The 12866-nt window shown below is 43.2% G+C and overlaps 1 protein-coding gene across 1 annotated transcript in view; it reads right to left on the bottom strand.

The window, feature by feature from the left end:
- The window catches only part of LOC126298234 (coiled-coil domain-containing protein 63), a 244825-nt gene extending 232448 nt beyond the window's left edge, over nt 1-12377 (bottom strand). The window contains exon 1 of the mRNA XM_049989540.1: nt 12229-12377. Within this exon, the coding sequence (XP_049845497.1) occupies nt 12229-12377 (149 nt within the window). The remainder of the gene's footprint in view (nt 1-12228) is intronic.
- Nucleotides 12378-12866: the final 489 nt, after the last annotated feature.

Raw genomic sequence — 12866 nt, 5'->3', positions numbered from 1 at the left:
CGACGTGTTACGATTCAAACTGCGTCCAATAGGCTGCTTGATGCACAACATCACTCCCGACGTCCATGATGAGGTCCATCTTTGCAACCACGACACCATGCAGCGTGGTACAGATGGGCCCAGTAACATACCGAATGGACCGCTCAGGATTGGCATCACGTTCTCTTCACCAATGAGTGTCGCATATGCCTTCAACCAGACAATCGTCGGCGACGTGTTTGGAGGAAACCCTCTGAACGCCTTAGACACACTGTCCAGCAAGTGCAGAAAGGTGGAGGTTCCCTGATGTTTTTGGGATGGCATTATGTGGGGCCGACGTACGCCGCTGGTAGTCGTCTAAGACGCCATAACGGCAGTACGATACGTGAATGCCATCCTCCGCGCTCTACTAGTGGCCAGCATGTTCTCCAGACATGAACCCTATCGAACATGCCTGGGATAGACTGAAAAGGGCTGTTTATGGACGACGTGACCCACCAACCACACTGTGGGTTCTACGCCGAATCGCCGTTTAGGAGTGGGACAGTCTCGATCAACAGTGCCGTGATGAACTTGTGGGTAGTATGCCACGACGAATACAGGCATGCATCAATGTAAGAGGACGTGCTACTGGGTATTGGAGGTATCGGTGTGTAAAAAATGGTTCAAATGGCTCTGAGCACTATGGGACATAACTTCTGAGGTAGTCAGTCCCCTAGACCTTACAACTACTTAATCCTAACTAACCTAAGGACATCACGCACATCCATACCCAAGGCCGGATTCGAACCTGCGACCGTAGCGGTGGAGCGGTTCCAGACTATAGCGCCTAGAACCGCTCGGCCACTCCGGCCGGCAACTACCCTTCATTCCGGCCGGCTATCGGTGTGTACAGCGATCTGGACTACCAGTTTTCACGAACAATAAAAAGGGCGGAAATGATATTTATGTTGATCTCTATTCCAGTTTTCTGTACAGGTTCCGGAACTCTCGAAACCGAAGTGATGCAAAACTGCTTTTGATCTATGTAGTAGGCCACTCACCAGGATGTTTATGTATGCAAGTTTTGTAGTAGCACTTTTATGCATATATTTCCCCCGGAAGCGTAACTAGCCGCTCGATTAAGATATGCCATGGACTCACACAGAGATAGGAGAAGGTATGGTATAATGTTCACTCTAAGAGAAATTGAACTATAACTTGCTTGCCGCTACACATTTTGAAGCTACATGTCATAAGGTACCATAACACATACTTTTAGATGCAAAAGAAAATATATTTGGGAACAACATGCGTTTTTCTAAAGGATTATATAGTGGCCACTTTTCTGTGCCTTGGGGGAGGGGGGAGCGTGGTGGTGTTACGTGGCCAGTGCCATTGCACAGCAGCATGTCATGTCTGCGATTTGTACAGTATTATCCGGCGTAATCCCCAGGAACCTATCAAGCAGATGCAGCGCCGGGAAAGCCTCAGACAGCATGTCATGTCTGTTTTTCGTATACAGGGTGTTACAAAAACGTACGGCCAAACTTTCGGGAAACATTCCTCACACACAAATAAAGAAAAGATGTTATGTGGACATGTGTCCGGAAACGCTTAATTTCCATGTTAGAGCTCATTTTAGTTTCGTCCACCTACGCTCAATGGAGCACGTTATCATGATTTCATACGGGATACTCTACCTGTGCTGCTAGAACATGTGCCTTTACAAATGCGACACAACATGTGGTTCATGCACGATGGAGCTCCTGCACGTTTCAGTCGAAGTGTTCGTACGCTTCTCAACAACAGATTCGGTGACCGATGGATTGGTAGAGGCGGACCAATTCCATGGCCGCCACGCTCTCCTGACCTCAACCCTCTTGACTTCCATTTATGGGGGCATTTGAAAGCTCTTGTCTACGCAACCCCGGTACCAAATGTAGAGACTCTTTGTGCTCATATTGTGGACGGCTGTGATACAATACGCCATTCTCCAGGGCTGCATCAGCACATCAAGGATTCCATGCGACGGAGGGTGGATGCATGTATCCTCGCTAACGGAGGACATTTTGAACATTTCCTGTAACAAAGTGTTTGAAGTCACGCTGGTACGTTCTGTTGCTGTGTGTTTCCATTTCATGATTAATGTGATTTGAAGAAAAGTAACAAAATGAGCTCTAACATGGAAAGTAAGCGTTTCCGGACACATGTCCACATGACATATTTCCTTCCTTTGTGTGTGAGGAATGTTTCCTGAAAGTTTGGCCGTACCTTTTTGTAACACCCTGTATATTTTCTAGGTATCTTGATGGCCTAGTGCCTGAAACAGTACTAAGCAACAGTTATCAACCTTTTTTTTGTATTAGGTCAAATATGACAGAACAACGGCGGTTTTAAATAGTCGTTTAATGAATTCAAAATCGTCACAGTGGGATATAATGTCATATGATATCTCACTATATAAAATGGTTTGGGAGTCGATCTTATCGTTAGTACTACGCGTGCTACATGGAAGTCATAACTCTTGCTGGGACAAACACCTTTCCCGACGAGTAGTGGGACCACTTTTCCTGAGTGCACACCATATAGGCATGAGTGGTTCACGTGGGTATCTTACAAACCGGTAAACGACAAAGAACTGTATTTGTAGGTCAAAAGTGGTTGTTTGAACTTTGATGCGGTGGAAAAGTATTAGTCTAAGTGTAAGTGAGATACCGAGAAAAATATAAAAGACTTTCCTTACATTACACAGTTGAAAATCAGAAGAGTTTTTACCAAAAAATAACATAACAGGCTTCCTCTATCAAACTCACTAAAAAAACTAGGGACGTAAATTAGAATTGGTCTGTCCTCTTCTCGGCAGGCATAAATACTGTTCAGAGCAAAAAAATATAATGGCCGATTTTCCCGCCCTGACCACTTATCCACCTCCCCTACCCTCTCAGTTTATTGATTTTTAACGCAGCAATTAATGAAACCACAGAATCTCTCTCTTACTATTTTTATTCTGCCTCAGAAAGGTAAGCGGTTATGAGCTTCTCGGGTTAGCAGACTGATCTGTCATACTGCCATAAATTTCTATGGCCCAGCAGCCAGCTCTTGCAACTGCATTTGCTGTATGCTTTTGCGAGAAAAGGTTTGAAAATCGACGCATCAAAGTGCAATGCTTTTTCAGCTGTCCCTGTGGGAGAAGCAAGGTAATTCAAAATCCTTAGTTACTTTTCTTTGATGATGGTGGATGGCGGTTTGGCTCAACCGCTGTGAAGTGTAAAGTATTCGAAGCCTAAAGGCGTATAATAAGGGCCCGAATGAGACTGCCTCATCGAATACTGACAGCCATCAAAGGTTCCGAACCATGATGAGGGACCCCTTCAGTGCTCAGAATTGGCTCGTTATACTTGCAAAACACCTGTTCCCTATAAATTACGATATCGTGACACTATAGGATGTTTCCAGAGTAAGTCATTCAATTATGGTTCCTCTGAAACGGCAGCGCCGATTTCCTTCTCCATCCTTGACACAATCCGTACTTGTGCTCCTCTAACATGCTCCCAATGCGTGACCTTAAGCCCAATCTCACTTCCTTCCTTCAATCTTCTTCTGTCATAGTACAAACACTGCATCTGTAGCGGAACCATATTTCAGCTGTCACCGGGTATTTCCGTGTATAATTTCAAGTTTTTCGATTGAATATGTGCGTAAAGCTCATTCAGTTAAGGGTTTACTCTGATATAAATACCTGAATATCTACCCAGTATTTAAGGACAAATCTCTCACTACATTCTTGGCATATTATTAAAGTAAATGGCACGGATTATAAGACAGGGTGCTGAAAATTAATGCCTCCCAATTCCTATGTGGGGAAATTCTTAAAGTTTTTAAATTAAAAAGAACTTCAATAACATTCTACATCCTTATTCTTCATGTCTGCCCATTTGTTTCTCAAAATAGTTACCCTGGCGACGAACACAATGCTCCCAATGAGAGACCAGTTTGTTCATACAGGCACTATAGAATGGTTGACTATGTTGAGGGAACCACTAATTTATCTCTGCTTTCACCGCTTCATCAGTATCAAAGTGATGTCCCCGAAGGTGCTCTTTCAGTTTTGGAAACAGCCGAAAAACGGATGAGGCCGAGTCGGGACTGTATGGAGGGTAATCGATGACGTAAGTCCAAAGTGTGGGATGTTGAAGATGTCACAGCGTTCGTGTTTGGTCTGGCATTGCAACGAAAGTCCATGTTTGGACGAACTCTTCGTATTCGTGCTTTCAGCTTTCTGAGAGTTTATAGCAGGCTGTTTCCCACGCACTGACATACTTACATTACACACCGTTATGTTACACACCACGGTCGGAGTGCTCTACCGGTGCAGGGTTGCAAGTTGCCTCAGCGAAGTGGGAAAGTCGAAAGAGTAATATGCATGCGATGTAGTACCTCAACCGATATTGAGAACAGAATAACAACGTTTGGATGCATTACTTTTCAGCACTCCCTCGTATAATGTGAAGTCGGTCAAAATGTGATTTTATTTCACTGAATAATATACAACAACAACTTACTGCAATGAGAATCTATTGGGGTAAAATGCCTCGGCATTTGTAAACTGGTTCAAATGCCCCGGGTAAAAGCCTGGGAAAAGTCCCAAAATTCATAAATACCCCAGAATTAATGCATTTTAAAGATTAATCGATAAGTGGCACGTATACAAAAAATTGAAGCTGATATTTTGTATTGGAAATGGTGTTTTGCAGCACTGCTTCTTTAGTGGTTGCTTTACCAAACTGAAAAAGCTGCTTCAGGATTAGGGAAGAGTTATTAGGGGAAACAAAGTGGACTATAAGTATAAATTTTTACACCCTTGATGAGGTCAGTTCTTGGGATACTACATACTAAAAAAGAAAATAACTCTAAAGTTAAAAATAATTTTTGAAATAAAATGTAATTTACATCAAGTAGCTAGCCTTTAGGTAGTATTTTACTTGTACTATGCTGCTGCAAAAACATTTAAAACATTATTCTCAGTCAGTTTCTTGATCTTCACAAGTTGAAGAAGAATCGTGACGTTCCGACTCTGTCTCATATTCTCCTTTTTGACTCTGATTCCTCGCTGACTACTGGTTTCCATTCCATTTTGTTTTTGTTGGACTGTTCATTATGGTTTTTTTTTAGGGGGGGGAGGGGGATCAACAGGCTTGGGTCGCGTACCTGTTCCATTTATCAACTTCGTCGTAAGTTAGTTTTGCAGCTGTCCCCGATATGAATCTGTTCCTTTTTCTTTTAATGTGGATCCATCCAAAAGCGCTGAAGAAACGCTCTGTAGCAGCAGATGTGACTGGCACGCCCAAAACTTTTATTGCAACGTCCTCCAATTCACAAGTTCCTCTTAAACCTCCCCAACACAATAAAAGATTTACACAACGCTTTCTATCTTCCTGAAGGTGATGAGGCACTCTTTCCCACACCAATTGCCTGGACTGAATTCTTTGTTTGTCCCTGAATCAATCAAGCACCCTAGAGCCTGAGTAACATTTAGTCCAGTGTTCTTTGCCGTGCCACAAACCTTACTGCATCAGGCACGCCGATAGGCTTCAGGTTAAGACCCTGTATTACGGGATCAAGGGGATTAGCTGCAAGGTGGAACAGAAGATATACCGAATTCCTTTAAAGCTCGAAATTTCAATAAGACTGACTTTTCTTCTGGAGATTACAGTGGAGAAGACGGTAGTTTTTCACTCACAATTTCATCTACTGTTTCCACTAATAGCAATAGCATTAGTATTTACTTAAAATAAGAGGAATTACAATAAAAAAACGTTTATTGATAATGATTTCAATTGGGGATGTAAGAATCGCCGATTCCCTAGGAACTAACCGGTATGTAGATCCAACGATTCCAGTGTCTTGGGCATCGACTCTTTGTTATTAAATATTTTTTATGTTAGTGTTCTCATTTTACCTTCACAGCAGTGCAGTCGTACGGGAGTAGATAAAGAAAGGAGAGCAGAAAATTACAATCTGTCTCAGATGGTGCTACATCTACCAGAAGAGTATATTTTTTCCACTGAAAACAGTTTAACGTTTAAGAATACATTTATCATCAGGAAGCACATGCCAGCTGTCTAATACTTTCAGTAATAATTTTGTTATCAATAATCATTCCTCAGTAATATTTAGAGATTTGCCACGAATTATAAGGTGTGATACAATTCAAAGCGATGACCTAAGGACAATGTTTATGTGTATATATACCAAATTATCACGACACAGCTGTTCAACGCAGTGTGTATGTGTGTGTGTGACTGAGTGTGTGTGTGTGTGTGTGAGAGAGAGAGAGAGAGAGAGAGAGAGAGAGAGAGAGAGAGAGAGAGGGAGAGAAAGAGAGATAGAGAGAGAGAGAGAGAGAGAGAGAGAGAGAGAGAGTGAAGAGCAGACTTGGTAAAAAGGAAAAGGACAAATGACAAGCAGCTGTCAGCAATATGCGACCTTTCTTGGGACCAAGTTGGTATCCTAATAAAAAAATAGGTAAATCCAATGAAGATACGTGTAGCTAACAGCCTTGCCGCAGTGGTAACGCCGGTTCCCGTGAGACCATAGAAGTTAAGCGCTTTCGGCTGGGCTAGCACTTAGATGGGTGACCATCCGGTCTACCGAGCGCTGTTGGCCAGCGGTGTGCACTCAGCCCTTTTGAGGTAAACTGTGAAGCTACTTACTTGATAAGCAGCGGTTCCGATCTTGTTAACTGACATACGGGCGGGAGAGTGGTGTGATGATCACATGCCCCTCCATATCCGCATCCAGTGATGACTGTGGGCTCAGAATGACACGGCGGTCAGTCGGTACCGTTGGACCTTGATGGCCTGTTGGTACGGGAGTTTCGTTTAGTTAATGAAGTTATGTGTAGGTTTAAGTGCAAGCATTTACTAACTTGTAATATCGGGAATATCCTCCCATCCCTTATTTTGACTAGTAAATTATACATTCTAACAGTTGTTGTTGTTGTTGTTGTGGTCTTCAGTCCTGAGACTGGTTTGATGCAGCTCTCCATGCTACTCTATCCCGTGCAAGCTTCTTCATCTCCCAGTACTTACTGCAACTTACATCCTTCTGAATCTGCTTAGTGTATTCATCTCTTGGTCTCCCTCTACGATTTTTACCCTTCACGCTGTCCTCCAATGCTAAATTTGTGATCCCTTAATGCCTCAAAACATGTCCTACTAACCGGTCCCTTCTTTTTGTCAAGTTGTGCCACAAACTCCTCTTCTTCCCAATTCTATTCAATACCTCCTCATTAGTTATGTGATCTACCCATCTAATCTTCAGCATTCTTCTGTAGCGCCACATTTCGAAAGCTTCTATTCTCTTCTTGTTCAAACTATTTATCATTCATGTTTCACTTCCACACATGGCTACACTCCATACAAATACTTTTAGAAACGACTTCCTGACACTTAAATCTATACTCGATGTTAACAAATTTCTCTTCTTCAGAAACGCTTTCTTTGCCATTGCCAGTCTACATTTTATATCCTCTCTACTTCTACCATCATCAGTTATTTTACTTCCTAAATAGCAAAACTCTTTTACTACTTTAAGTGTCTCATTTCCTAATCTAATTCCCTCAGCATCACCCGATTTAATTTGACTACATTCCATTATCCTCGTTTTGCTTTTGTTGATGTTCATCTTATATCCTCCTTTCAAGACGCTGTCCATTCCGTTCAACTGCTCTTCCAAGTCCTTTGCTGTCTCTGACAGAATTATAATGTCATCGGCGACCCTCAAAGTTTTTATTTCTTCTCCATGAATTTTAGTACCTACTCCAAATTTTTCTTTTGTTTCCTTTACTGCTTGCTCAATGTCCAGATTGAATAACATCGGGGAGATGTTACAACCCTGTCTCACTCCCTTCCCAACCACTGCTTCCCTTTCATGCCCCTCGACTCTTATAACTGCCATCTGGTTTCTGTACAAATTGTAAATAGCCTTACGCTCCCTGTATTTTTCCCCTGCCACCTTTAGAATTTGAAAGAGAGTATTCCAGTCAACATTGTCAAAAGCTTTCTCTAAGTCTACAAATGCTAGAAACGTAGGTTTGCCTTTTCTTAATCTTTCTTCTAAGATAAGTCGTAAGGTTAGTATTGCCTCACGTGTTCCAAAATGTCTGCGGAATCCAAACTGATCTTCCCCAAGGTCCGCTTCTACCAGTTTTTCCATTCGCCCGTAAAGAAGTCGCGTTAGTATTTTGCAGCTGTGACTTATTAAACTGATAGTTCGGTAATTTTCACATCTGTCAACACCTGCTTTCTTTGGGATGTGAATTATTATATTCTTCTTGAAGTCTGAGGGTATTTCGCCATTCTCATACATCTTGCTCACCAGATGGTAGAGTTTTGTCATGACTGGCTCTCCCAAGGCCGTCAGTAATTCTAATGGAATGTTGTCTACTCCCGGGCCTTGTTTCGACTCAGGTCTTTCAGTGCTCTGTCAAACTCTTCCCGCAGTATCGTATCTCCCATTTCATCTTCATCTGCATCCTCTTCCATTTCCAGAACATTGTTCTCAAGTACATCACCCTTGTATAAACCCTCTATATACTCCTTCCACCTTTCCGCCTTCCCTTCTTTGCTCTGTAAAAACTTTAAAAAGTTTTTTTATAAATTCCAGATTTTGGGCATTTAAAGCCGTTTTGGTAAAATTGCTGGGCAAATGCCTATTTATCAATGTCATGCCCACTGGGAATTTGTCCGGCCCACATCACTATGAGAAACTGGCGATTCTCAAGCAAAAAGTTCGCTATCGCTCTTGATGTCTCTGAACCACTCCACTTTGCTTTTATTCGACTCCTTATCATACTGGCAACGTAAGCCGAATAACCGGACAACCCATTTATGGCCTTCGTTTTTAGAAGCACATCGCGAGTTCGTGTTCTAGATTTGTTATTCTGTTTCTGTATTTCTGGTTACTACACAGTGTTCGCATTTATCATACTAGTAGCTGAGTACCCGCGTGGCTCGGCAACGTGATCTGTTAGCCCACCTCTTTCTTCGCCTTCTCTCCCTTCCACTTACTCCTTTCTTGTCTTTCTGTCCCTGTCCTCCTGTCCCCTATCCATCCCCTCCTGCCTCCTCTCGCTGTCCATCTCCTTCTGACCATCTATCCGCCCACCTCCTAACCCTCTCCCTGCCTACCTGTTCCTCCCACTCTCGCTGTACATCTGCTCCTCCCCATCCCTGTCTGTGCGTATCTCCTCTTCTTTCCTTTCTCTGTACATCACCTCTTCCCTCCTCACCCTATCCATCTGGCCCTCTTCCCTTTCACTGTGAATTTCTCGTTCCCTCAGTCTGTCCATCTCCTCCTCCCTTCTGTGTGTGTCGATTTCCTATTTCCACCTCAATGTCTGCCCATGTCTTCCTCTCCTACTCTCTCCACACTATCATCCCCCCCCTCCCCAAAGTGGAGTGTGCTGGTTCTTACTCTCCGTGCCCCCCCCTCCCCCCCATCCCACAGTATTTCTTTCTAGAATGTAAGTAATTGTGTACCAAGTGTGGTTGAAATCGGTTCAAGGGTTTAGAAGAAGCTTTTATCCATGTATTTGGTCACAGAAGCACATATATTTAACGTATTGCACTCATATTTGTACATATATATCACCTATATCTCTAACGAATTTAGCCCTGCAGTTTCTTTTCCATGACATATCTCCTGAACTACGTGTTGTACAATGACATAATTTTGCAGGTTAATCGCATGATATGTGTGCATACTGTATGCGAAATGTGTTTCGCATAGAGTTAGTAGTAAAGATGTAATAAATAAAAAATTTATGCATTGTGTGGAAGTTTTTCACGCATCTCAGTGTTTTTGAGGTCATATCTTCTGAACCGGGCCCCATGAGAAGTACGAGCTCCTAACGAAAGTTACCCTAGACGGTTTGTCTGCCACGCTTCTAGAACGTTCTGCTTCGTGCACGGTCCACGGGAAATCAATATGTAATTGATAAGGTACCCACTAAAGGTCTTAACTTTGCTGTGTGCTATCGAGAGCTTGAATGCATTATACGCGTAGTCAATAGTTATTAAACTCGTCTGAAATACACTACCGACCATTAAAATAGCTACACCACGAAGATGACGTGCTACAGACGCGACATTTAACCGACAGGAAGAAGATGCTATGATATGCAAATGATTAGCTTTTCAGAGCATTCACACAAGGTTGGCGCCGGTGGCGACACCTAGAACGTGCTGACACGAGGAAAGTTTCCAACCGATTTCCCATACACAAACAGCAGTTGACCGGCGTTGCCTGGTGAAACGTTGTTGTGATGCCTCGTGTAAAGATGAGAAATGCGTAATATCACGTTTCCGACTTTGGTAAAGGTCGGATTGTAGCCTATTGCGATTGCGGTTTATTGTAGCGCGACATTGCTGCTCGCGTAGGTCGAGATCCAATGACTGTTGGCAGAATACGGAATCGTTGGGTTCAGGAGGGTAATACGAAACGCCGTGCTGAATCCCAACGGCCTCGTATCACTAGCAGTCGAAATGACAGGCATCTTATCCGCATGGCTGTAAAGGATCGTACAGCCGCGTCTCTATCCCTGAGTCAACAGATGGGGACGTTTTCAAGACAACAACCATCTGCACGAATAGTTCGACGACGTTTGCAGCAGCGTGGACTATCAGCTCGGAGACCATGGCTGCAGTTACCCTTGACGCTGCATCACAGACAGGAGCGCCTGCGATGGTGTACTCAACGACGAACCAGGGTGTACGAATGGGAAAACGTCATTTTTTCGGATGAATCCAGGTTCTGTTTACGGCTTTATGATGGTCGCATCCGTGTTTGGCGACATCGCGGTGATCACACATTGGAAACGCGTATTCGTCTTCGCCATACTAGCGTATCACCTGGCGTGATGGTATGGTGTGCCATTGCTTACACGCCTCGGTCACCTCTTGTTCGGATTGACGGCACTTTGAACAGTGGACGTTACATTTCAGATGTGTTACAACCCGTGGCTCTACCCTTCATTCGATCCCTGCGAAACCCTACATTTCAGCACGATAATGCGCGACCTCATGTTTCAGGTCCTGTACGGGCCTTTCTGGATTCAGAAAATGTTCGACTACTACCCTGGCCAGCACACTCTCCAGATCACTCACCAATTGAAAACGTCTGGTCAATGGCGGCCGAGCAACTGGCTTGTCACAACACGCCAGTCACTACTCGTGATGAACTGTGGTATCGTGTTGAAGCTGCATGGGCAGCTGTACCTGTACACGCCATCCAAGCTCTATTTGACTCAATGCCCAGGCGTATCAAGGCCTTTATTACGGCCAGAGGTGGTTGTTCTGGGCACTGATTTCTCAGGCTCTATGCACCCAATTTGCGTGAAAATGTAATCACATGTCAGTTTCATTATAATATATTTGTCCAGTGAATACCCGTTTATCAACTACATTTCTTCTTGGTGTAGCAATTTTAATGGCCAGTAGTGTAGTTGTTCACTACTCGCCGGAGACGGCTGCTGGCACTCGTAAGACCTATAGTGCCACGTGCTATTGCGTACATCACACAGCCTGTCTTTCTCGTGGGCCTCTTCCCGAGCTACAGTATGTGTAGTACAATCATATATTTTTTCAGGTACAATCAGTGGGATGTATAAATACTGTCTTCAACACGTGTTGCGAATAGAGTCAGTAGTAAGGAAGTAATAAATTAACACATCATGCCTGATGCGACAGTTTTACAGCACAAACAGCAAAAATGTAGTAAGCGATAAATTTGTTTCTTTACTGATTTTGTAGGAAGAAAAATCTCGTAAAGGTTTGAAATTAGGTGCAAAGTATGAATATAGTATTGCTATTTAAGCGTCGTAAGCTATGATACTTTTTAACCCCCACCTCCATTCCTATGAGATTGAAATCGATCCCATGATTCACGAGGCATTGTGGAACTTACATACATACAGACACTTGGATGGATTCAGGTACCAAAATCAAAATAGGTAGATGCAAAATGAAAGATTATTCATTAAGTGCTTAGCGTAGCAAGTTAAATGAAAAATTGTGACGGACTACGACAATGCACTAAAATTAAATAAGCAGTATTCAACAAGGGCCACTGTGCAGATGTATGGTTACAACTAATACAAGAAAGAAAAGCAACCTAACAGAGTATTCAGTTAAGACGGCAAGCCTCCCTAAGCATCTGTAGTCGTTGTCTCTTGCTAAGGTATAAGTGCTAAACGTGACGACGTACCTCTGCTTCTGCAGCAGCAATCTCGTTTCCTGGGAGTAGGCCTCGCGGTCGCCTTCCATAATGCGATATTGCCTCTGCAGCCGAGTGAGCTCCGCCTCCGCCATTTGATCCATATCAAGGTCTTCATGAGACGCATTTTTACGAGCCATTGAGCAGAAAGAGCTGAAAATAGTACAAACTTTTGTCTTAGTAGGTCCACTGCAACGCTTCTCCTGCAGGCAGTTATCCTGACCCAAAATCAATGTGAGACAAGCGAGCACAGTTACATCTCATAGCGATAAATAAGGCTTATCCTACTGTGCCTGTTGTCCAGTTTATCAGCAGAGACACACACACACGCGCGCGCGCGAACACACACACACACACACAAATTTCTACTCTTCCATTTACCTGATTCCGTAGTCTGACGTACATTAATGTTATTAATATTTTACATATCAGATAAATGGTTGCACTTGAAACTCAGTATTCCGGTTATTGTAAGTGCACTACAATATAGAATAACAAATGTGTGTGTGTGTATGTGTGTGTGTGTGTGTGTGTGTGTGTGTGTGTGTGTGTGTGTGTGCAAAGTAAAATATTTACTCCTGTGTGAAGTTATCGGTAGCCAAAAACAGTAGTTTCAGAAAAAGCAGATA

Source organism: Schistocerca gregaria, chromosome X (assembly GCF_023897955.1).
Source record: "Schistocerca gregaria isolate iqSchGreg1 chromosome X, iqSchGreg1.2, whole genome shotgun sequence".
In the NCBI taxonomy this organism is placed as follows: Eukaryota; Metazoa; Arthropoda; class Insecta; order Orthoptera; family Acrididae; genus Schistocerca; species Schistocerca gregaria.
This window is presented reverse-complemented; position numbering and strand designations above follow the sequence as displayed.